The 23,498-nt window shown below is 44.3% G+C and overlaps 1 protein-coding gene across 1 annotated transcript in view; it reads right to left on the bottom strand.

Moving 5' to 3' along the window:
* The window catches only part of YLPM1 (YLP motif containing 1), a 45,226-nt gene that overhangs the window by 18,713 nt on the left and 3,015 nt on the right, over positions 1–23,498 (bottom strand). Inside the window, 8 exon segments of the mRNA XM_068165585.1 lie at positions 1,829–2,003; positions 2,930–3,022; positions 4,947–5,427; positions 7,151–7,256; positions 11,148–13,508; positions 15,374–16,116; positions 17,403–17,597; positions 18,747–18,989. Of these exon segments, the coding sequence (XP_068021686.1) occupies positions 1,829–2,003; positions 2,930–3,022; positions 4,947–5,427; positions 7,151–7,256; positions 11,148–13,508; positions 15,374–16,116; positions 17,403–17,597; positions 18,747–18,989 (4,397 nt within the window).

Below are 23,498 nucleotides of genomic sequence, written 5' to 3'. Positions count from 1 at the left end.
CATATTTACGTGAAACTTTCTATGGCTCAACTTCCACCCACTGCACCTTGTTCTGTCACTGGGCACCACCAAGAAGAGCCTGGCTCCATCCTCTTGGGACTCACCCCTTACTGGCTGATAGCAGGCTGAACATGAGGCAGCATTGCGCCCAGGTGGCCAAGAAGGCCAATGGCATCCTGGCCTGTATCAGGAACAGTGTGGCCAGCAGGAGCAGGGAGGTCATTCTCCCTCTGTACTCAGCACTGGTTAGGCCACACCTTGAGTCCTGTGTCCAGTTCTGGGCCCCTCAGTTTAGGAAAGATGTTGACTTGCTGGAAAGTGTCCAGAGAAGGGCAACAAAGGTGGGGAGGGGTTTGGAGCACAAGCCCTATGAGGAGAGGCTGAGGGAGCTGGGGTTGCTTAGCCTGGAGAGGAGGAGGCTGAGGGGAGACCTTATTGCTCTCTACAACTCATCAGCAAGTTTGCAGATGACACAAAGTTAGGGGCAGATGTTAGTCAATTAGAGGGTAGAAAGGCTCTGCAGAGGGACCTCGACCGACTGGAAAGATGGGCAGAATCCAATGGGATGGCTTTCAACAAGTCCAAGTGCCGAGTGCTGCACTTTGGCTATGGCAATCCCATGCAGAGCTATAGGCTGGGGTCGGAGTGGCTGGAGAGCTCCCAGACAGAGAGGGACCTGGGTGTGCTGATCGACAGCCACCTGAATATGAGCCAGCAGTGTGCTCAGGTGGCCAGGAGGGCCAATAGCATTCTGGCCTGCATTAGGAATAGTGTGGCCAGCAGGAGCAGGGAGGTCATAGTGCCCCTGTACTCTGCTCTGGTTAGGCCGCACCTTGAGTACTGTGTCCAGTTCTGGGCTCCTCAGTTTAAGAAGGACATTGAGACACTTGAGCGTGTCCAGAGAAGGGCAACAAGGCTGGTGAGGGGCCTTGAACACAAGCCCTATGAGGAGAGGCTGAGGGAGCTGGGATTGTTTAGCCTGGAGAAGAGGAGGCTCAGGGGTGACCTTATTGCCCTCTACAACTACCTGAAGGGTGGTTGTAGCCAGGAGGGAGTTGGCCTCTTCTCCCAGGCAACCAGCACCAGAACAAGGGGACACAGTCTCAAGCTGCGCCAGGGGAGGTTCAGACTCGAGGTGAGGAGGAAGTTCTTCACCGAGCGAGTCATTCGGCATTGGAATGGGTTGCCCAGGGAGGTGGTTGAGTCATCGACCCTGGAGGCGTTCAAGGGGAGATTGGACGTGGCACTTGGTGCCATGGTCTAGTCATGGGGTCTGCGGTGTCAGGTTGGACTCGATGATCCTCGAGGTCCTTTCCAACCTAAGTGATACTGTGATACTGTGTGATACTGTAACTATCTGAAGGGAGGTTGTAGCCAGGTGGGGGTTGGTCTCTTCTCCCAGGAAACCAGCACCAGAACAAGAGGACACAGTCTCAAGCTGTGCCAGGGGAAGTATAGGCTGGATGTTAGGAAGAAGTTCTTCATAGAAAGAGTGATTGGCCATTGGAATGGGCTGCCTGGGGAGGTGGTGGAGTCACCATCACTGGAGGTGTTTAGAAAGAGACTGGATGGGGTGCTTGGTGCCATGGTTTGGTTGATTAGATAGTGTTGGATGATAGGTCGCACTCGATCTCAAAGGTCTTTTCCGACCTGGTTTATTCTATTCTATTTATAAACATTGATGAGGTCACCTCTGAGTCTTCTCTTCTCTAAGCTAATGAGCCCCAGCTCCCTCAGTCTCTCCTCGTACAGATGTTCCAGATGGTCAGCCTGATATGCAGCACACTCTGAATGATTTTGATGTCAACAGTGCCCCAAAGCCACCTACCTGTCATCTCGTGGATGCCTCTCTTTATCAAACCTCTCTCGCTCGTAGTCCATGGAGCCGCGGTCCCTGTGCAGCTCCCGCTCTCTCTTGAAATCCCGGTGATCCGTGGTGGAATTACCTTGACGCTCAAAGTAAGGCTCACGATCTCGTTCCCTGTTGTAACGGCCAGGGTGCTCTGAAAGGAGAAGCCCAGGGAAATCCAAACTACCGAAACATACTCACAGAACTCAAAGAATCGTAGAATTGGTAGGGTTGGAAGGGACCTCAAGGATCATCTAGTTCCAACCCCCCTGCCACAGGCAGGGACACCTCACACTACATCAGGTTGCTCAGAGCCACATCCAGCCTGGTTTTAAAAGCCTCCAGGGCTGGGGCTTCTACCACCTGTTCACCAGGTTGGAAGGGACCTCAAGGATCATCTAATCCAACCTTTCAGGGTAAGAATATAGTTTAAATGAGCTAGCCCAGCACCCCATCAAGCTGGGCCTTGAAACTGTCTAATGCAGGGGAATCCAGCACCTCTCTTGGGAGTTTGCTCCAATGTTTAATAGTTCAGATGGTGAACATTTTTTTTCTGGCATCCAGTCCAAATCTCCCCAGTAGCAATTTGTGCCCATTCCCCCTTGTCTTTACCGTGTGACTCTTTGTAAAAAGGAAGTCTCCCTCCTCTTGACAGCGTCCTTTTATGTACTTGTACATGGTTATGAGGTCTCCCCCAAGCCTTCTCTTCTCAAGGCTGAACAAACCCAGTTCTCTCAGCCTTCCTTCATTGTTTTTGAATGAAAAACAACAAGCAAGAGTGCAAGAAAAGTACATAGAAACATATGATGTGTGGGCTTGAACAGACAATCAGCCACTGAGTCTCTTGTCCAAACTGTAACAGACAGCCATGCCATGCAATCTTACTTAGAGCCACAGAACTGCATTTTGGAAGTCTCTAGTTCATTGACTCCTCTTGACAATGTAAGCTGTTATGGGCCTTTGAAGAACATAAAGTGGTTCTAGCTTAAATGAGAGTTTAGTTTAAGATATGCCTGTAGCACCTTATAACTTTTCTTAAGAGCTAGATAGCTGCCTGAGAGCCAACCAAGCACTGCCTACCTTTCTGAAATGGTTGCCTCTCTTGCAGAGGTTCTGGCCGCAGGGTGACCCTCTCCCCATATGGAATCTGTTCCACTTTGCTGGTGGTTATATCTAGTTAAAAATAAATTAAAAACCCAATTAAAGTCTTAAAATGCCCCTCTTCCACGTCCTCTCCCCTGTCATAAAAAGCAATCAGTCAACAGCATTCCAAGTGATGGGAATAGCTACTCAACACTTCTTTTAATGGATAAGCAAAAGGAGCTACACGTAAATACACAAGGCCATGGTGTTGAAAGTCTGAAGACAGTGTGTAAATATGTGTACCACTTGACCTCAAGAAAGGGACTCCTGCCTTTTCAGATAAGTTCAGGTAGCACACATGGTCAGAAGATATTCAGTATTCAGTATTCCTAAGGTTGGAAGGGACCTCAAAGATCATCGAGTCCAACCTGTCACCACAGACCTCATGACTAGAGTAGGGAGGACACTACTGCCCACTTGCAGGCTTGAACATAGAAACTGCAACACTCTGAGAGTTTCAAGAACTGCTAGAACTGCTGTAATGTCAAGAATATTAAGAAGCTAAACTGAGCATTTCAGTTAACAGAGACAATTTTGCTAAACAGTTTTTAGCAAAACATGTACTTAATGGAATTGATATGGTTTCAATTCATGCTGTGGCACCTTAGAGGAAAAACAACCCAACTCTTTAAATGACAATGCACAACTTAAGAACTTCTTTATGACATGAAGAATGAAGAAAATAAATTCTCCTAAAAAAACAGTGCTGAGTTTTAGCTTTGACAAGCTCAGTATTAAAAATCAGACTCCTTTGTTGTTTATGCCTGTTGAGGGCACACCCTTCTGAGATGGGCCTTTATCTCCTTCCCTGTCTGGAGGGTACTTCACACCCCTTAAATGGTATATAAATTATGCAAACACCAGTCACATTACACTTGATGTTACTCAGTCACAACTAAGAGCTGTAACAATCCTTTTAGCACAGTTGTTTCCATATTCAGCTACAAAGGTATTAAGTGTTGGTATCAGTCTAAACATAAATCATAACAGAATAGCTTAGGTTGGAAGGGACCACAGAGATCATCTACTCCAACTTCCCCACTATGGGCAGGGATGCCTCTCAACTAGACTCAGCTGCTCAAGGCCTCATCTAACTCAGCCTTGAACACCCCCAGGGAGGGGGCATCCACAACTTCCCTGGGCAACCTATTCCAGAGTCTCACCACCCTCATACTGAAGAATTTTTTCCTAAGATCCTGTCTAAACCCACTCTACCTCAGCTTAAAATCATTCCCTCTTGTCCTGTTGCTAGACACCCTTATGAAAAGTCCCTCTCCAATCTTCCTGTAGACCCCCTTCAAATACTGAAGGCAGCTATAGGGTCCCTCCCAGAGTCTTCTCTTCTCTAGGTCCAGTTCCCTTGGCCTATCTTCATAGCAGAGGTGTTCCAGCCCTTGGATCATCTCTGTAGCCCTCCTCTGGACTTGCTCCAACAGCTCTGTGCCCTTCCTATGATGGGGACACCAGAACTGGATGTAGTATTTGAGGTGGGGTCTCACAAGAGCAGTGTGAAAGGGCACAAATCACCTCTCTTGACCTGCTGGCCACACTCCTCATGATGCAGCCCAAGACAAGATTTGCCTTCTGGGCTGCATGAGTGCACTGCTGGCTCATGGTAAACTTTTCATCAATCAATAGTCTCAAGTCTCATTCTTCAGAGCTACTCTCATCATAGAAGTGATCACATCAGCTGGTGTTTATTGGAGGCAGCCATGGCTATACACCATTCAGTGTATAACTCATTAGCATAGCACTAAAGAAAACCTTTAATTTGAGGCTGGAGGTTACAGACTCCTTAAAACTGCATTGCTTAGCATTAGATCACAATGTCCACAGCCTACAGGTCAACTGCAGGACATCTCTGGCATGCTTTGTGTGGCACACTCATTTAAAAAGATGACAGGAGGACTCATCAGCTCTGCTACAGACCAAATGAACACTCTAGAACACTCACCTCGCCCGTGGCCGTAGTCCACAGTCTGCTGAATTACAGGAGCCTTAGGAACCGGTGGAATAACTGGAGGAAGAGACACTGGTAAAGCTGATGGAACAGAGGTGTGAACAGCAGGTACTTTGACAGGCGAGGAGATGGGTGGAGGCATCATTGACTCCTGCTTACATAACTCATACTCCATATTTGCTCCTTTATCCTCATTTGTGTCCCAGAGTCCGTGGAAGGAATCCTCATCCCAGCGTTCCTGTTCCACAGTAGAAGGTGATGGTTTTAAAGACTGACCATGACTTGGGGTTGTAGTTGCAGTAGAGACTGGAGCATGTGGCCTTGTCATAGGTGTAGTAGGCCTTGTCAGTGGGACACTTGGTCTTGTCACAGGGGTGGGCTGTCTGAACAACACGGGAGGCTTTATAATAACAGCAGGAGAAGATTTAATAGGTTGGGCTTCTACTGGTGCCTCTGAAGATAGCTGAGATGAGACCTAGATGCAGAAAGCACTTTTAATGTAGATCTGCAAACTAACCTTCTCTCATCTTCTGTAAGTCAGTAAGCACAATGGCAATCAGTAATTGAATCATAAGCGTTTTCTAGTACCTCCATTAAGGTGCCACAGGTCGGAGGACAGTATTTTAAGAAGTGGTGGCCTGAATTAATTTGGTGTTTGTTCACTATGTGAAGGCTTAAGTGCTATTTATTTTCTCCTTCAAAATAACCTTACCAATTTAGCTCCAGTAGACCTATCTCAGTTCAAAAGTGTCTATGGTTTTATTCCCAAAAACTCCTGCTGTCTGAAAAGCTTGCTGCTTTCTGTGAGGAGGCTGAAAAAGTCTGAAAGTAGGGCAGCTTGGTGAGGCACAAAAGGATTGATAAGGCCAGCTTCTTTGTGGAAGTCACTGGGAAATTCCCAGAGTAGAAATACCTGGAAACCCCTTAATAAAAATCAACATCAAATCAATGTAAGAAATGGGGAGGTCTTGCACAGTGGAAAAACCAAACCCAACCCTTCATGAACCCAGCATCCCCAAAGAATCACACACGCTGCATTGCAAAAGTTCTTTTCAGCAACACAGTAGATGCCAAGTTACAGGCAGCCTTATAAGCACCACATATCAAAACTTGCAGAATGGTTGTATATACAAGGCTGAAATGTTAATAATGGTTCAGAGTCAGAGCAGAAGTCTGAAGGCAGGAATCTCAAGAAATACAAGAGTTGTTTAAATACCTCTAGGCAGGTGGATGAAGTAGTCTGAGTATCTAAGCTGAGTAAAGTCACTTCCTAAAGGCATCAACATACCTGCAGTTTGTGGCAGCAAATCTGTTACATTATTTTACTTTATAGATACTATAAACAAGGGAGAGGTGACCCAGGCAAAAAGAAAACTTGCAGTGCCTCACATGCTGTGTAACACTTCTCTGCAGGGAGGGACAAAGAAAGCTTGCTCTGGCTAAGTATCAGCCCCAGAGGTCATTATGGCTGCATTTATTAGTACGATATCCTTGGGCTTAAGATGTGATGAAGAATAAAGACTGTGCATAGACTTGGGTATCTTCTCCAACACATATATAACAAACTGTTCATTCATTCTAGGAGGGATTTGTAAGCCTGGGTTAGCACGGCTGCAGCAGTTCAGCTGGTTTCTCACTGCTTATAAATTAGCAGAAAAAAACACAAATGAACAGCTGAATAGAGTTCCAAGAACCAACCAGGAGATTAAGCAGCAGAGGAATAACAGCAGATGAAGTCACAGAGGTACACAAACATGAGCTTCCAGGCACTTTATAATATTCCAGAGGGTAATGAGAATTCCCAACAAAAAATGCAATCAGAAAGCTCATTGAAGACTGAAATAGCTCAGTTTCTGACTGACCTATGCTCAAATTTCTCTGTTTTCAAATAGGAAAAGAGCTCTTAAAGTAGGAAAAGCAGAGTAAGATCTCAGAACTTAGGGAAGGAACAGGCAGGTCTTCTCATGAGCCTTATGCCCTCATTTTGGAAGAGGTCACCTCTTCTTGCATATCACCCCACAGCAATGTAGGCTGTGGAGCCAAAGGCTTTGCTCTGCCTAAACAGAAAATTGATGAGGTTCTAAGGGCTGCTGGGGAGATATTCCACAGAGAAGTTTGATCATCACAGTGTAGAAATGATCTGACATACATATTAACTACTACCAATGTGTTATTAAGTTGCCATAAGGTGAGTTTACCTGAAAGGTACCTGGCCTTGTGCTTGTGTTCTGTGGTCTCGGAGAGTCTTGCGTGGATATGTCAGGTTTAAACTCTTTCAACTTCTGTAGCTGTTCTTTTTGCTCTCTGCACATGAATCACAAGAAAGTGTTATCAATCTGTAGCTTAGATGAAAAATTAAAGAGATCACTAGTCATGGTGAAAACCATGTATTACCACATAAACCATATCAGGGGCAGAGTCCAAAGAAGACAAGGACACAGCAGGTTTTACATGGCTAGTGCTGTGATTCTGAAATCTCTCTTTCACATCCACCTAACCCCACAGGTGTTCAGTGTCTTAGTTGCATCCTTTTTTGATCACAAGTTTCTCCTGACACAGGCAGCTATGCTTTTGTACTAGGCCAGAACCTTTCCACTTTGACAGCAAAGAGCAAAGCTGGATTTTTAATCTTCTGTCAACACCTTCTGTAAACAAGGAGCCTCCTGGAAACGAGTGCATGAGCACATGCAGTGACTTGCTCTGTTTTGCACACTAACAGGATTGAAGCCAACAAAGCACAATATAGCAGAGATTCCACCATTTGGGGGGGAAAAAAAAGGGTGATTTTAACTTTTCTTTCCCTGTTTATACATAAAAATGCTGTTTAATATACAACCAGTACAAAAGTTTATGAAGCACAGACCAGGACCAACAGTGAGTACCACAACCGCTGAGGACACAGTTCTACTACTCGACACAATTTCCTTTCAGTTTTGGTTAGCATTTTTAAATCTAGGATTTTTATTGCTAATAACTCATATTAATATGAGTTAATTTATTGATATTAATAACTCCTATTAATTATGTGTAGTAATAGCAGCTCCTAAAAGAGCAGTTCCTGAAGACAAACTATGAATGAGACCCGTTTGTGCTAGGCACAACAGAGACCATCCCAATTAGCAACGCATCTGTTCAGTGTCCAGTGTAAGGGGGAACTTGGCTCACAGGAAGGCATCTGAAGTGCTGCATTAGTGCAAAGAGTAAACTGAGCAACTGCTAGCACTCAGGTCTTTTTTACACACGGCTTAGGGAAAAAATACACCAGATGACTAATACAGAACAGCACGCAGCTCAGAGCATGCTGCTTCATACACACCAAAAGCAAAACCCGATGAAGGGTTTACACCTTTGGAGATAAAAATCAGTTATGCACCATGCTTTTGGCTCAAAAAACCCACAAAGTGTAAAAAAAGCAGACTCCTTAAAGTTGTTCCTACTGCCTGACTGAGGTCACCTGCTTATATGAACCTGATGAGAAGTGTCACTGTAGCTAATTTTAAGCTTACCCTTATGGTCAATTAAAACAAATAAATCAGTACCAGCAGTATCATGTTTATATTTCCCCTTTTTACTGGCTTAGAAGGAGTTACATGATCTACCTTCATACATAAAACATTTTAGTTCCCATGTTTAAATTTTTCAGCTCTAATAAATTATTCACTTTGGTGGTGATTCCCAAACTACAGTCCTCAGCTGAAGTCCACGGGTTTCCAGCTTGCCACATTAAACAGCCCAACATATGCATGCTAACCCCAGGCAATGGGAAAATCAGGAAGCTGAAACTGATCTGTTGCTTTGAACCTTTGGCACATATTGGTTTGTAACAGATTTCACACTTAATGACACCTACTGAACTACTCTAGTTGTAGTGAGAACTAAATTATTCAGAATGGAAGTTCTCCTTTCAGTTCTTAACTCTATTTTCCCTGAATTTTGGTGTGCAACTCAGGCTTTCCATGTGGGATAAAAAGCTTAACAAGTTTATGAGTCTGATAAAAAAACAGCTTAAAAAAAAGTCCAAACCATCTCCCTCTACAGATGTCTTGATGATGTAAAATACATCTTTCAATGTGGCTTAATGTGAATGTAATGACAACCAAACATTTATTTTGATTGCCCATTATTGTAGCATATCTTCTTTGCTTACTAGGTACCAATCCCACCTATCTCTCATTTACTCATGAATAGGATGAACCACATGCAGCTGTGTCTTTATGATGCTTCATCTTTTCTCCCTGTCTACTCTGAAAGATCTCATTCACTAAAAACAGTCAAAGAAACTCATATTTCTGTTTGTTTTATGGCTTTGGGTATTTTAAAATGCATTTGCTGCACTTAAATCCTCCTCTGGAGACTTTCAAAACCCACCTGGATGCATTCCTGTGTGGACTACCCTAAGTGATCTTGCTTTGGCAGGGGGGGTTGGACTCAATGCTCTCTGGAGGTCCCTTCCAACCTCTAATGTACTGTGATACTGTGAAATCCATGCATAAAATCACAAAGACATTTGGATAGATGGTATGTGCTCAATTCATTCTAATACGACTACGTTTACTGAGTCCTATGATGTTTCTGATGTTCAAAGGGAAAGGCAACAAGGCTGGGGAGAGGCCTTGAGCCCTATGAAGAGGGGCTGAGGGAGCTGGGATTGTTTAGCCTGGAGAAGAGGAGGCTCAGTGGTGACCTCATTGTCCTCTACAACTACCTGAAAGGTGGTTGTAGCCAGGAAGGGGTTGGTCTCTTCTCCCAGGCAACCAGCACCAGAACAAGAGGACACAGTCTCAAGCTGTGCCAGGGGAAGTTTAGGCTGGAGGTGAGGACAAAGTTCTTCACAGAGAGAGTCATTAGTCATTGGAATGGGCTGCCCAGGGAGGTGGTGGAGTCACCATCCCTGGAGGTGTTCAAGAGGGGATTGTACGTGGCACTTGGTACCATGGTCTAGTCATGAGGTCTGTGGTGACAGGTTGGACTCCATGATCCTCGAGGTCTCTTCCAACCTTAGTGATATTGTGGTACTATTGCTTACTTGAAATAAACACCTATTAAAGCCTTAGAGAATCTAGCAGCTCCTTTCTAAAACATGCTCTTGGGGAACTCTTGCATTCATATCCTCCTGATCATCAACACAAAACAGCAGTGAACTAAGAACAACTGCATCTGACAAAATGACTCACCGACAATGCTGGATTTCAAACATGGAATCATTGTCAAAAGACAAAAAAATCTCACACATACTTTTAATGAAAGGGAAAGCACTACCCAAAAGATTAAATAGGTCTCATTCTGTGAATTAAGAACCACATTAACATATGTCTTGACAGCAAAATACTCAAAACCAAGAGTTAACAAGCTCATTTGACAGTAATGAGGAGATTGAAAAGCAGTTACCCACAAGCTCCTTTAAGCATAACAAAAAGATTAGTCAGGAGACTTGGATGGATCTCTTCCTGGAAAATAACAAGCAGGGAATGCCATATTCCTGGGGGAAAGGACAACTGTCTATTTAAGAAACAAAGGCCCATCCACAAAAGTGATGTGATGAAAGTATTCCAAGTCATTTTTTTTCTGTATGAACTGCAACTGTCATGTTGTGGCAAAATGAAATGTACAAAGGACCACAGTGCTCAGCTTTGGGGCCCCCAGTGTAAGAAATACAGAGATCTGCTCCAGCAGTTCCAAAGGAGAGCCACAAAGATGATGAGGAGGCTGAAGACAGACTGAACAGAGTTGTGCTTATTCAGCCTGCAGAAGGCTCCTCACAGCAGCCTTTCAATACTTAAAAGGAAACCTATTGGAAAGATGGGGAGGGACTCTATGAAGTGACAAGATGAGGGACAACAGTCTAACAGTTTTAATCTGAACAAGCTAGATTTAGATTGGACATTAAGAAGAAATTCTTTACTGTGAGGGTGGTGAGGCACTGGAGCAGGTTGCCTAGAGAAGCTGTGGATACTTCCTCCCTGGAAGTGTTAAAGGGTAAATTGTATGGGCCTTTGAGCAACCTGATCTAGTGGAAGGCATCCCTGCCCATGCCAGAGGGGTTGGGAGTAAACGATCTAAGGTCTCGCTCAACTTAAACCGTTCTGTGAAGTGAAGCCATTACTGATTCATTGATTCAAGGAATGAATTATGAAAGGAGCAACATCTTCAAAGAATGGGATTCCCCCCCCAAAATAACAGAACCAGGTGACTCACCGAAGCATTTTGAGCTCCTGGGCAGCCTTCAGAATTATCTCATGCTGTCTTTGGCTAAGGACCATCACTCCTCCCAAGGACTGGTCAGAGTCCAGGTTTGAATCTGCTCCCAGCATATCAGAGGAATGTGAAGGTGGAGGAAGGGATGAGTCTGAATGATCATCCAAAGACCGCAGTCTGTCTCCATCATCTGGATACCACCTATCTGACAACCGTTCCCTCTCCCAGTCAGTCCTCTCAGGAAGGTAGTCTTGCTTGTCCCGCCATGTATCATATCTCTCTGGATATTCTCGAATCCTCAGCTCCCCCCTGTCTCTGAGGTCTCTGTCATAATGATCTCTGTTCCTGTCTTCCCTCCACCTGTCTTCACGGTATCTGTCCAGGGGTGGAAGAGGTGGCAATGGTGGTAGAGGAGGGATATCCAGGTCACGATTCCCCATTTCTCTGTCATCCATAGGTCTCATGTCCCAGTCTCTATCCCATTCTCTGTCTAAATCTTGATCATAAATTTCTGAAGATCTTCCAGTCCTGTCTAGATCTCTCTCTAGCTCCCTTTCTCTTGGCCTTTTCCAGTCATCCCACCATGAATCTCGTCTGTCATGCTCAGATGATAAAGGAGGTAATGGTGGTAGGGGAGACAACGGAGGCAATGAATGGTGCGACTGCAACCTGTCATCTCTGTCATACACATCAACCGAATCGTCCTGATAATCAGCCTTGTGATCTCTCCAGTATCGTTCTCTTTCCCAGTCGTCCAATCCTTCGTGCTCTAAAGAAGGGTCATCCTGAGTATCTAAAGGGAATTCCTCCTGCATTCTATCATCTTCATGATCCCAAGAACCCCTGAGTGTCTCATCTCGATGGTATGGAGGCAGCTTGTCAGGGTCATCTCCCAGGTGAATGGCTTTATCTATACTGCCGCTTTCAGGTCTTCCTACTTCTCTCTCGCGGCTACCTGGCCTCCTGATGGGACCCCTCTCCCGGCTACCTGCCCGCCTGACAGGGCCCCTCTCCCGGCTCCCTGCGCGCCTGATAGGGCCCCTCTCCCGGCTCCCTGCGCGCCTGACGGGGCCCCTCTCCCGGCTGCCTGCCCGCCGCATGGGCTCCCGCTCCCGGCTCCCTGCCCGCCGCATGGGCTCCCGCTCCCGGCTCCCTGCCCGGCCCCTGTCCCGACTGCCAGTCCGCCCAGCTAGCTCTCTGTCCCGGCTAGAGAACACCCTCTCGTGGCTATCTGACCGTCCACCCACTCCCCTCTCTCTACTGCCAGATCGTCCATCTGGCATCCTCTCCCTACTACCTGACCGTCTATCTGGCATCCTCTCCCTGCTGCCTGCTCTCCTGAACATCCCCCTACCACGGATGGACGCCTGCCTAGCCTGCCCTCTGCCTCTGTATACATATCCTCTGCCACGGCCATTGTCCATCCTGCCCATTCCCCGGCCATGGCCATCATCCATCCTTCCCATTCCCCAACCACCATCCATCCTTCCCATTCCCCTGCCACCATCCATCCTTCTCATGCCTCTGCCACGGCCCATTCCCCAGCCACGGCCATCTCCCTGCCCTCTGCCTCGGCCATCATCCAGTCTGCCTTGGCCTCTTCCTCTTAGTGGTCCCTTGCCTCTATCTTCATGCATAAAGGGCCCTTTTCCTCGGCAATCTGGTCCAGGTAAGCCCTGGGTGCTATCTGAAGCAATCAACTGGCCATCTGGTGAATCCAAATCCTGATTTTCTGTTACAGGGGTTACTGCACCACCTGTTCTTGCAGTACCTGACTGCAAAGCTACAGGGCTACTAGAAAAGGAAGTTGATGTCTGGTTCTGAATAGGTGGAGTAGGGGCTTTGGGCTCTTCCGCTTGCTGGTTAGGATCATGTGAACTCCATGTCCACTTTTTAGGAGGGTCTGAAATAGTTTCTTTGACTTCAGGTTTGGATGGCTCCTGCTGAGTGTCTGTCAGATCCTCATTATTTGTTTCAATGGGACCTGAACTCTGTGCATCGGGACTAGACTCTGTCCTGCTTACAGTCTGCTGATTACCAGCCACGTCTGTAAAAGGTTCTTTGTTTTCTGACTGTGAGTCCGTATGTGACTGCTGCTGCTGCTGTCCCAAATGAGGCCTGGGCTCCCTCCACCGAGGGCCACCAGGTCGGGAAGCATGTCCATGTGATGCATTTGTTGAAGTATAAAATTGTGCTGCCGGCCCTCGTGGGATAGTCCCCCATCGACTTGAAGACTGTCCATCTGTATTCTGGCGGTCAAAACGGGACCTGTATCCTTCTGAGCGCTGGGAGTCAAAACGAGGCCCTCTCTGTCTTGAGCCTTCAAATTTGTCATATCCTCTTCCTCGAGGTCCATCAAATCTATAGATGACACAATGGCAATTTTATTCAAATGAAAAATGTTGAATTAAAATCCTCTAGAAGATAGTTTCACACCCCCCCCCAACCCCAAAGTCACTTCTAAGTGATGAATCCTGCTGTGCCTTAGGATTAATTTCTACTGAACCAGTGCAGAAGCAGAGAGACATGTTCTTCAATTCAGTATTGTCCACTGAAGACTAATTTAAACCACCTGTAGATTATGGAACCCTGCAGGGAAATTTTCCTTCAGCATCTCAGGACTGAAACCTGACTGGCAAAAAAAGATGACAAACTCTCTTCAAAAAAAAAAAAGCTTTCAACTTTTGTTTAACTAAGGTCTGGTTGCAGTTAACAACTCTTGCTGAACTTCAGTAGCATGCAACAAGCATACTCAGAAAATAAAATTAAGGACAGATCATTTCAGAATGTGCAACAAACTGTGATACTGTCCAGTTTCATACATGATATAACATGCTCACTTGGGAAGCAAAGAGAAGAGAACTAAATATGAAGATATGACTGTGAAGTCTAGTGGAGTATACAAGGATAGAAACAACTTAACAAAGTACCATGCTCTGATTCATCAGGCATCACGATCAACCCATCTTTGACTAATGACCAGACAGGACAAATGTTGCTTTTGCAACTTGGTATCATGTCAAGTATGAAAGAAAAACATTCCAGGAAAAAAATAAATGGATTAAAGCATATAGCAGGTATAAAAGCACATCAAAGTCACAGAACACTGGCTCAGAGTAGATTTGCATTAAGGCAGGAGGCTATCCCCCTGATGAAATGCAGTTTTACATTTGAATCAAACTGTGCCTTATTGAAAGATAAAGAGAACAACCTTTAAAATCAAGACCATCATGATGTAATGACAAAGGAAACATAGTAAAGAATCCTAATGCTAGGATCCTAAAGCTTTAATCTTCATTTCTTTCTTGTTTGTAGCTGTTTGAATGCTAAGTAATGCTACACATGTAGAAAACTATTGATTTGTACTTGAGACAAGCACTGTTATCAAACAGCCATTCTGAAAAGTGCACTGAATAGGACAATCACATAGCTGCACAACTGCTTCACACTGGAAGTTAAAGTACTGCTGAACAGCTTTGAATTTTCATTTCTTTTTGCAATCAGTGTTGGATTACAAAAAGCAATTTCTCTTGTTTATAAAAAATAAACACAGCATCTGCACTGCCAGTAATGAGCAGTGTTGAGATAGTCAGCTGAATATATACCCTAAATACTTTCCTGATTCCCTTTTCAGAATGCCTACACTACACTGCTACCATATATAGCAATGTATTAAAACAAGCCTTCAATATTTTTGCTTTAGATTGTCCTGTCTTCCAAATACCACATAGGAACCTGGACTAGTTGAGGACATCCCTGCTTACTGCAGAGATGATCTTTAGAGGTCCTTTCCAACCCAGACCATTCTATGAAATGCTGGGAATTCAGATCACCTTTCATAGTAGGATCACTTTTGCAAGTCTGAGTTATCATCTCCAAACTAAACACACCAAACATTTCTCAAATGTTTACAACAGCTTTCCTATTTTCACAAGAAGGATATTATGCCTCTGGGACTGAAAAAGGTGCAGTGTGCCCAACCATTTTACCAGGGAAAAACCCAATGCATTTTGCTCTAGATAATGCTCACATGGAAGGTATCTACCTATCCTTCCTTTAATAAGATGAATACAGAGCATGGTGTACATAGGTTAAAGCTAAAACCTCCACCGTGCAAACACATTTCACATGACCTCAGGAAGCTTCAAGTGTTTAATTTCTTAATATAAGCACTGAAAGTCTTGCAGCCTGGAACATGTATAGATCACTCACAAAAACATTCTTACCTAGGGCCTCTGGGGCCTTCAAAACGTGCTGATCTGGGAGGGTCTGGAAGCAGTCCACCTGACCTCACTGGTTTATCTTGCATTGTAGGTGCATGTGTGGAAGACACTGAAGAGGACCCTTTCAGTTCCCCACATGCTTGCTCAGATGAACTAGAGACAGTTTGTTTACCAAGATGAGCTTGAGACTTTCCATGGTCTGAAGACCCAAAGGATGAACTTACTTGAGAATGGTAAGATGAATAGACAGTTGTACTAGCTATTTTTGCTGCATAGGTACCAGGGGTGGGAAGCAGAGCTGGCCTTGGTGTTTCAGTAGATTGACTGCTTTGAGAACTAGATCCTGAAGGGACAGAGGAATTAGATAACTGAGAAACGGAAGAGAGAGGAGGGAGGACCACTGAAGGTGTAGTTGAAGGTAAAGTTGGAGGCATAACAGGAATGCCACCCTGACTGGTTTGAGAATATGGAACAAATGGAGGTGGCAGAGAAACATTTGCAGGATACTGGTTCTTCAGGTTTTGGAGTGAGCTCACTTTCTCCTGTAGATGGGACTGAGTGACCTTCATCTGTTCATCCCACGCTTTCCACTGTTTCTCATACTCTTGAAGCTGGTCTTTGTGAGGGTAGGTTTGAAGCTGATGCTGCCACTGTTGGTTCATTGATCGCTCCCAATCTTTATGAAGCTGCTGGAACTGTTTTTGCTGTGCCTCGTAATGTCGCAGTTGCATCTCCACTGACATTGTCTGCAACGAGAAGACAAAAACAGCTTCAAAATGCCCTCCTAGTTATTTTCAGAGACACATTCCAGTATCACTTGCAACATCATGACTTCTGAAAGGCAGAAGCTTGAGGAGGAATTCCAGTGAAACAAAAGCAAACATCAACTGCGACATCTAAAGTCATTGTGACCACACATTTTACGACTAGAGGACATGGATAAAATGCTGCTTTTTGCCCCCTTTTTGTTTTTCCAAAGGGGGCAGCTGAAGAAATCTATAATCAAATGGCTCCAAGATGTATTACTTGTGCATACTGCCAATGGCCAAAGGCCAAATCAATCTTCATGCTTTCAATACATACAGTGCCTGGCTATTTCTCAAGCTTTCAGTTTCTGTTATTAACCCACTCAGAGTTGCTTCAACTGCCAGCCCTTGTTTTTCTCTAAGCCTTTGCCAGATATTCTTATTTGCACAACAAAGCTGCTTCCAAGGAGGTACTGCCTTTCATTATTTGTAGATACAGGTCCTAATAGTTATGGCATGATCTTGCCTGAGACTTTCAGGATTCACAGTGCAAAGATTTTTTTAAAACAAGCTGACAGCCCAAGCAACAAAGAAATGCTCAATGTACAAACTCCACCAACCCTGAGAAAGCTGACTCAGCTCTAATGCAGTAATCAACTTCTAGTTAAAAGCTTAAAAGTTACAACACCAGTCTAATTATCCAAACTTGTGATTAAGAGTTATTTCAACAATGGAGTCAAAAATAGTGTGAGACACTGATTTTCTTATTACTTTAATGGTTTCTTTTTGTCATCAATGATTAATAAATTACTGCATACATTTATTTTTGTACTACAGAAAGCACAGCTACCAAATTACTCTATGCAATCACCTGTTTACCTCTTTGTTTTTTTCTGACCTTCTTCTCCAGCAGTAAAACATTCAAAACTGAGTAAATTCACTACTGTGTTCAGCTCTGCTCCTGTACCACCTAGGTCTCTTCCAACCTGGTCTATTCTATTCTATATCTGGTTTTTTTTTCCTGTATGTCTGAAAAAATCTTATGATAGGTATAAAGTCTTGTATTTCTCATCCTGCTGAAACTTCCTTGCCATCTGTCAATTCTCTTTTCATTCTCAAGTTGAGTGACAGTAGGAAAAGGGGATACAGATTTCTACCCAAGCATAAAAAGTAGCTAGACAAAGGTGCCAGCCATGAACAAATTATTCAACTACTTGTTTTACTGCAGACCATGAGTGCTAGATGACTCATGAAATATAAAAGAAACTATCTCCTTGGTGTTTCACCTGTAAGTGTGGAGGCTGTTGCATGATCTGTTGATACTGCTGTACTATCTGCTGCAGCTGGGCATGCTTCTGCATTATCCGCTGATACTGAAATCCAACCCGCTGATGGGGATGCTGCTGCCACTGAGCTGCTGCTGCTTGCAATTGCTGCAATCTCAAATCTTCCTCAGGGTCATCAGGAGGTTCAATATTGAGCTACAGAAAAAAAGCAAACAGTATAAATGAAGGAAAGGAAATCTCCTGTCAGAAGAGAAACACACTTGGTGACTATCCTGTTTACAGGAACTTTTTCAGTATCTGTTACTTTATCAATCTGCAGTTCAGTGTTCTGACCACCCACACCTTCTGGAAAGTTGGTTTTTATTTAATGTATTCTTCATGTGAACAGTCTGATCTAAATGTTAGGATGATGGCAGTTAGGGTATTTGTACATACAGAAACTACTCACAGGAAAGAGATTAAAGCAGACCTGCTCTGTTCTCTAATGACAGGACTAGGGGGAACCGAACAAAAATAGAAAGAGGTAGGTTCAGATTGGATGTTAGGAAGAAATTCTTCACCACAAGGGTGGTGAGACACTGGAAGAGGTTGCCCGTGGAGGTGGTAGAAGCCCCATCCCTGGAGGTTTTTAAGACCAGGCTGGATCTGGCTCTGTGCAACCTGATCTAGTGTGAGGTGTCCCTGCCCATGGCAAGGGGGTGGGAACTAGATGATCCTTGAGGTCCCTTCCAACCCTAGCAATTCTATGATTCTGTTGCTCACAGCAAATACAGGATAACTGTGCTTTTTCACACTGAGGTAAAGTAACTCCCATTGCATTGTTACTGCCACTTGATAGGAAACCCACACAATGCAAGTTAAAATAGAGCACTTGTTGCAGGGTAATCTACTACCCCAACACAGAATCACAGAACCACTTGGCTTGGAAAAGACCCTGTGCAAAGTTCTTGGCTTTCAGACAAACTGTAACACAGAGAGAAGAGCCAGAACTGACAAACTGACAGAGGAATTAAGAAATTGTGTTTTAAGGACAGCATTTCTCATTTACTGAGTACCTGATTTTGCACTTAGTATCACAAGCCAAAGATGACAATGTTGGAGAAAGTACAAGCCAGTCAAGCTTGGACTCACCTGGTGCACATGCAGGGGACTACCTAGGCCTATATATAAGGAGGGTATTTTCATTATTTTAATTGGTGCACCCTTAGAAAGTGTTCTTTTAAGCTTGCTGATGGTATTTAGTTAATGTCACACAGTATACACAAGAATTTGATGGCATTCTTTTGCCATTTCTCTATCCCATCCAGCACAACCGATGGAGTGGCATCACTTTACAAAGCTCACCTGAGTGTCAGTGGATGTAAGAGAAGACTCATCTTCTTTGGAAGCTGAAGGCAGGGATTCATTAAGCGGAGGAGGTTCAGACTGCTGAGCTGAAGCACTCATTTTCCCTTCTTCAGGCTTCTCTTTCTGTTCAGAGGAATCCTTCACTACTGGACCTTTCATTTGCTGCTGTCCCTGAGCATGGGCTTTTGCCCTTTGCTGCAGGCTAAGCAGGTGCTGCTGGTACCAGTATTGCTGCTGTTCCTGCAACATACAGGAATTCTCTCAGACTTCATAGGAAAAAACATAGAAATTGATTCATGATAGTCACTGGAATAATACTCTGGAAAAGTTCTGAAATCTCTTTTGAGGGAAAACTCACTTCATCATCAACAGTATTGCAACGGATGTCACAAGACCAAACCAAAATTCAGAAACCACTTTGTGAGGCCCAGCATCCACAGCAGATTTACTTCTTACCTCAAAGAGCTTACAACCAAAGAGAACAAAACTGAAGAGGAGAAATATGGTCAGTAAGAAACCAGATTACTACAGCCATGTGAGAACTACCAGGCTTCTTATTTTTAGTGCTTTTTACTCCTAACAATTATAGGTACTTATTATGAGACTAACTTCAGTAAAATGAAGGGAAAACAGAGGACAAGTCTGAGTAAGGGAGAAGTAAAGAGAAAAAGAAGGAAATGTGAAAAAAATTATAATTGAGAGTAGGAACAGAGAACAGAAGCATTGAGCAGAGTGAAAAGGGCAGGTGAGAAATTGTGGAGACATTTGAATAAAGGCTGTGGAAAGGAAAAAGAACACCCAGAAGCAGCACAGAGTGAGGATTATTCATCATCAGAATTCTCATTAATTCTGATTCATTCAACATATGGTTGTGCCCCCAAAATTATCCATTTAAGAAGTGATTGAGCATTCATTCTTAAGCATTTCAGGCTGGAATTAGAGTACTCTGGGCAGATGACAGTAGCTTCAAAGCAGTGTCAGCTGCTCCAAATAAAGAACAAAAGACTAAAGATAAGTATCTTGACACTCCAGTAGTGGTGCATCCTAGAGACCTGAACAGGGACTGACAGTTCTGTATCTCTTCCCATACAAGAAATGCCAGGCACCAAATCAAACTAGCAGGACACTGATTTAAAGCACAGGGAGGCAGCTCTTCACCTGACATGGCCTTGTGCTACCAAAGTACCTGCCAGAGACTACTGCAAGGACTAAAATTGTTTTGATTCAGGACACATCTCCATAAACTCAAGAGAATAAAAATCTATGGATTTTAGAAATAAAGACACCAGTTGCAGTTAAGGCAGCTCCTACATTTTAGAGAAGTATTGCTATACACTTGATTTTGAAGTGATTCTCAGCATCTGCTTTTAGTCACTGTCAAAGACAGGATGATAACATACTGTACTTTTGGTCTGACCTAGTGCAACCGTTCTGGCGCTCTCATGTCAGCTTCACTAGTTCTGAGAATCTGTGCCTGCCCTACATCTTTCATATGCTCTGCTCCTCCCTTCCATCCAAGCATGCACAGTGAAGACATCTATATAAAACCCACTCAGAGGAACAAATCCAAGAGCTGCACATGCTTGAAAATGTAAGTGTGACAAGAGCAAATCTGATGAGATTTCTCAAGGCTGGACCATTCTCTCTGCCTGAAAACAGGTTTAAAAGAAGTGCAAGCTTCTTCCAAAAGACCACCTCACACTCAAACCAGAAATGATGTCTCTATTGGTAGCAATCCAGCAGATAATGAAGCATGGGGCTGCATTTTTTAAGAAATACTTCTGTAAAATGGTAATGTGGAGATGAGGTCAACGAAAGGAGAGGCTATGCTTCTGGGGACTTTATGTTGACCCTGCAGGAACTCCTGCCAAGAATCTTTTTAACAGGAATATGACTCAGAAGGGCTGTCATGGCTTTGGGTGGAAGATGTGCATTCACACACCAGCACAGACTCTCTCAGAAACCTTCAACAGCATGCTGCAATAAATTTAACACCAGGGAGGAGCACAGATCCCCAGCTATACACAAGCTGATTCCGTTATCCCTCTCACAAGGCATCAGAAGGTGATTGACCACGATGGTACTGGATGCTATGCTTGGCGAGCTCCTGTTCTATTGTCACAAAATTGTTGTCTCCCTGGATCCATTTTGGTTCCTTCCACTCTACCAACTGGACAAAGGGCTAAACCCCATAATACAACCAGGGTTCATACCAAGAGCTATGACAATATCCTGCCACCTGTTTTTTCCACAGTAGATGAAGCCAGTGACATATATATTGCAGGTTCAATCTGAAAAGTGAGAGAAAGGTGGAAAGGCAGATTTCTACAGCTGAGTCTGAGCAAAACAGAAGTGCTAGGATAGAAAATTCCTGATGGCAAAAATCTGAACTTGAATGCTTATCTCCACACGATGATTGCCATTCTTTAAATCCAATTACAATCCTTAAGCCCAAGGAACAAACCAGCATCAAGAGACTGTGTCTGTTGCATTGTATTGCACTGAAACCAGACCTATGAGCTCCTGACCACAGGACATACCATCAGAATCATTAAGAAAAAGCCCACACCAAAAGACTACTTCAAAATAAATTTAGGTGACCCTCAGCCATAACATAATGCCTATTTTGTGGGACACTCAGTTCTTTTCTGGTAAAGGTAACAAAAAAATGGTTTAGCATCCTTAAAAACAAACCAAGGAAGGGAATTTAGAATAGAATAGAATAGACCAGACCAGACCAGACCAGGTTGGAAGAGACCTTTGAGATCATCGTGTCCAACCTATCATCCAACACTATCTAATCAACTAACCATGGCACCAAGCACCCCATCCAGTCTCTTCCTAAACACCTCCAGTGATGGTGACTCCACCACCTCCCTGGGCAGCACATTCCAATGGCAAATCACTCTCTATGAAGAACTTCTTCCTAACATCCAGCCTAAACCTCCCCTGGTGCAGCTTCAGACTGTGTCCTCTTGTTCTGATACTGGTTGCCTGGGAGAAGAGACCAGGCCCTACCCGTCTGCAACATCCCTTCAGATAGCTGTAGACAGCAATAAGGTCTGCCCTGAGCCTCCTCTTCTCCAAGCTAAGCAATCCCAGCTCCCTCAGCCTCTCCTCATAGGGCTTGTGCTCCAAAACCCTCCCCAGCTTTGTTGCCCTCCTCTGGACAGGTGACATGATAATTAAAGTAACTTTAAGAGATGTATATAAATGCATATTTATGGATGCAGATTCACCCACACATTTGTTCACTACTGTAAATAAGAAGCAGCACACCATATCCAAGAATCAGATGGAACATCAATGAAATACCATGGGTATTTTAACAGGACTTACATCTGATCATTGAGAAAGACAAGAATACAACAACTTAATCCAACTACACATCCACCTAGGAAACTAGGCTAAATTCACAATATTGTCAAGGCAAAGAGTGGTGTTTTCAGACAGGAAAGGGAAATAATAAAGCACTAACTCACAGCCAATCCCACAATGTTAAGAGAAAAACACTGCTCTATCTGGCTGCAGCCACTGTTACTGTGGGATAAGTACTGAAAAAGCTGTTTTCATTTACCAGTTTAAAGAAAGGCTAAACAGGACCTCAAAAATGCCAAATCACAGTATTTATGTACTCAGCTTTTAAGGTCATTAGCAAGAAAGATCACAATGCTTTGCTTTTCCTATTCCTATGAGTGAGCTGGGGTTGTTCAACCTAGAGAAGAGAAGGCCCTGAGGGGACCTTATGGATGCCTTACAGTACCTGAAGGGATTCTACAGGAAGGCTAGAGAGGAACTTTTCATAAGGGTGTCCAGCAATAGGACAAGGGGGAATGGTTTGAAGCTGCAGGAGAGTAGGTTTTGACTGGATCTCAGGAAAAGGTTCTTCAGCATGAAGGTGGTGGGACTCTGGAATCAGCTCCCCAGAGAGGTTGTGGATGTCTCCACCCTGGGGGTGTTTGAGGCCGGGCTGAGTAGCCAAGTCTGAGAGGTGTCCCTGCCCATGGTGGGGAAGTTGAAGTAGATGATCTCTGAGGTTCACTCCGATCTAAGCCATTCTATGATTCTGTTGTGTAAGGACTTGTTGCTCCAAATTCCAATTCATATTACAGTCAAAAAATCATATAGAATAGAATTAGCCAGGTTGGAAGAGACCTTTGAGATCATCAAGTCCAACCTATCATCCAACACTATCTAATCAACTAAACCATGGCACCAAGCACCCCATCCAGTCTCTTCCTAAACACCTCCAGTGATGGTGACTCCACCACCTCCCTGGGCAGCCCATTCCAATGGCCAATCTCTCTTTCGATGAAGAACTTCATCTAACATCCAGCCTAAACCTCCCCAGCGCAGCTTGAGACTGTGTCCTCCTAACAGATTTATGACCAGCAAAGCATTGTATTCTTTTTGAAGCAACACTGAACTGTGCATGACAGTAAATCCATTCACAGTATCACTACGGTTGGAAGAGACCTCAAAGATCATCGAGTCCACCCTGTCACCACAGACCTCATGACGAGACCATGGCACCAAGTGCCACATCCAATCCCCTCTTGAACACCTCCAGGGATGGTGACTCCACCACCTCCCTGGGCAGCACATTCCAATGACAAATGACTCTCTCAGTGAAGAACTTTCAAGACAGAAGTTGTTTGTACAAGCAATCATAGGTGAATTTCAGCAGTATCCTGCTGCTTCTGTGTGCGCACCGCAGTAACGCACTACATGCACCTTTCCTGCAAAGGA

The sequence above is a fragment of the Melanerpes formicivorus genome, unplaced genomic scaffold, assembly GCF_026170545.1.
Source record: "Melanerpes formicivorus ecotype bairdi unplaced genomic scaffold, bMelFor1.0.p_v2 SCAF_90, whole genome shotgun sequence".
Lineage (NCBI taxonomy): Eukaryota > Metazoa > Chordata > Aves > Piciformes > Picidae > Melanerpes > Melanerpes formicivorus.
Note: the sequence above shows the minus strand (reverse complement) of the source record. Positions and strands in the feature narration are given on the sequence as shown.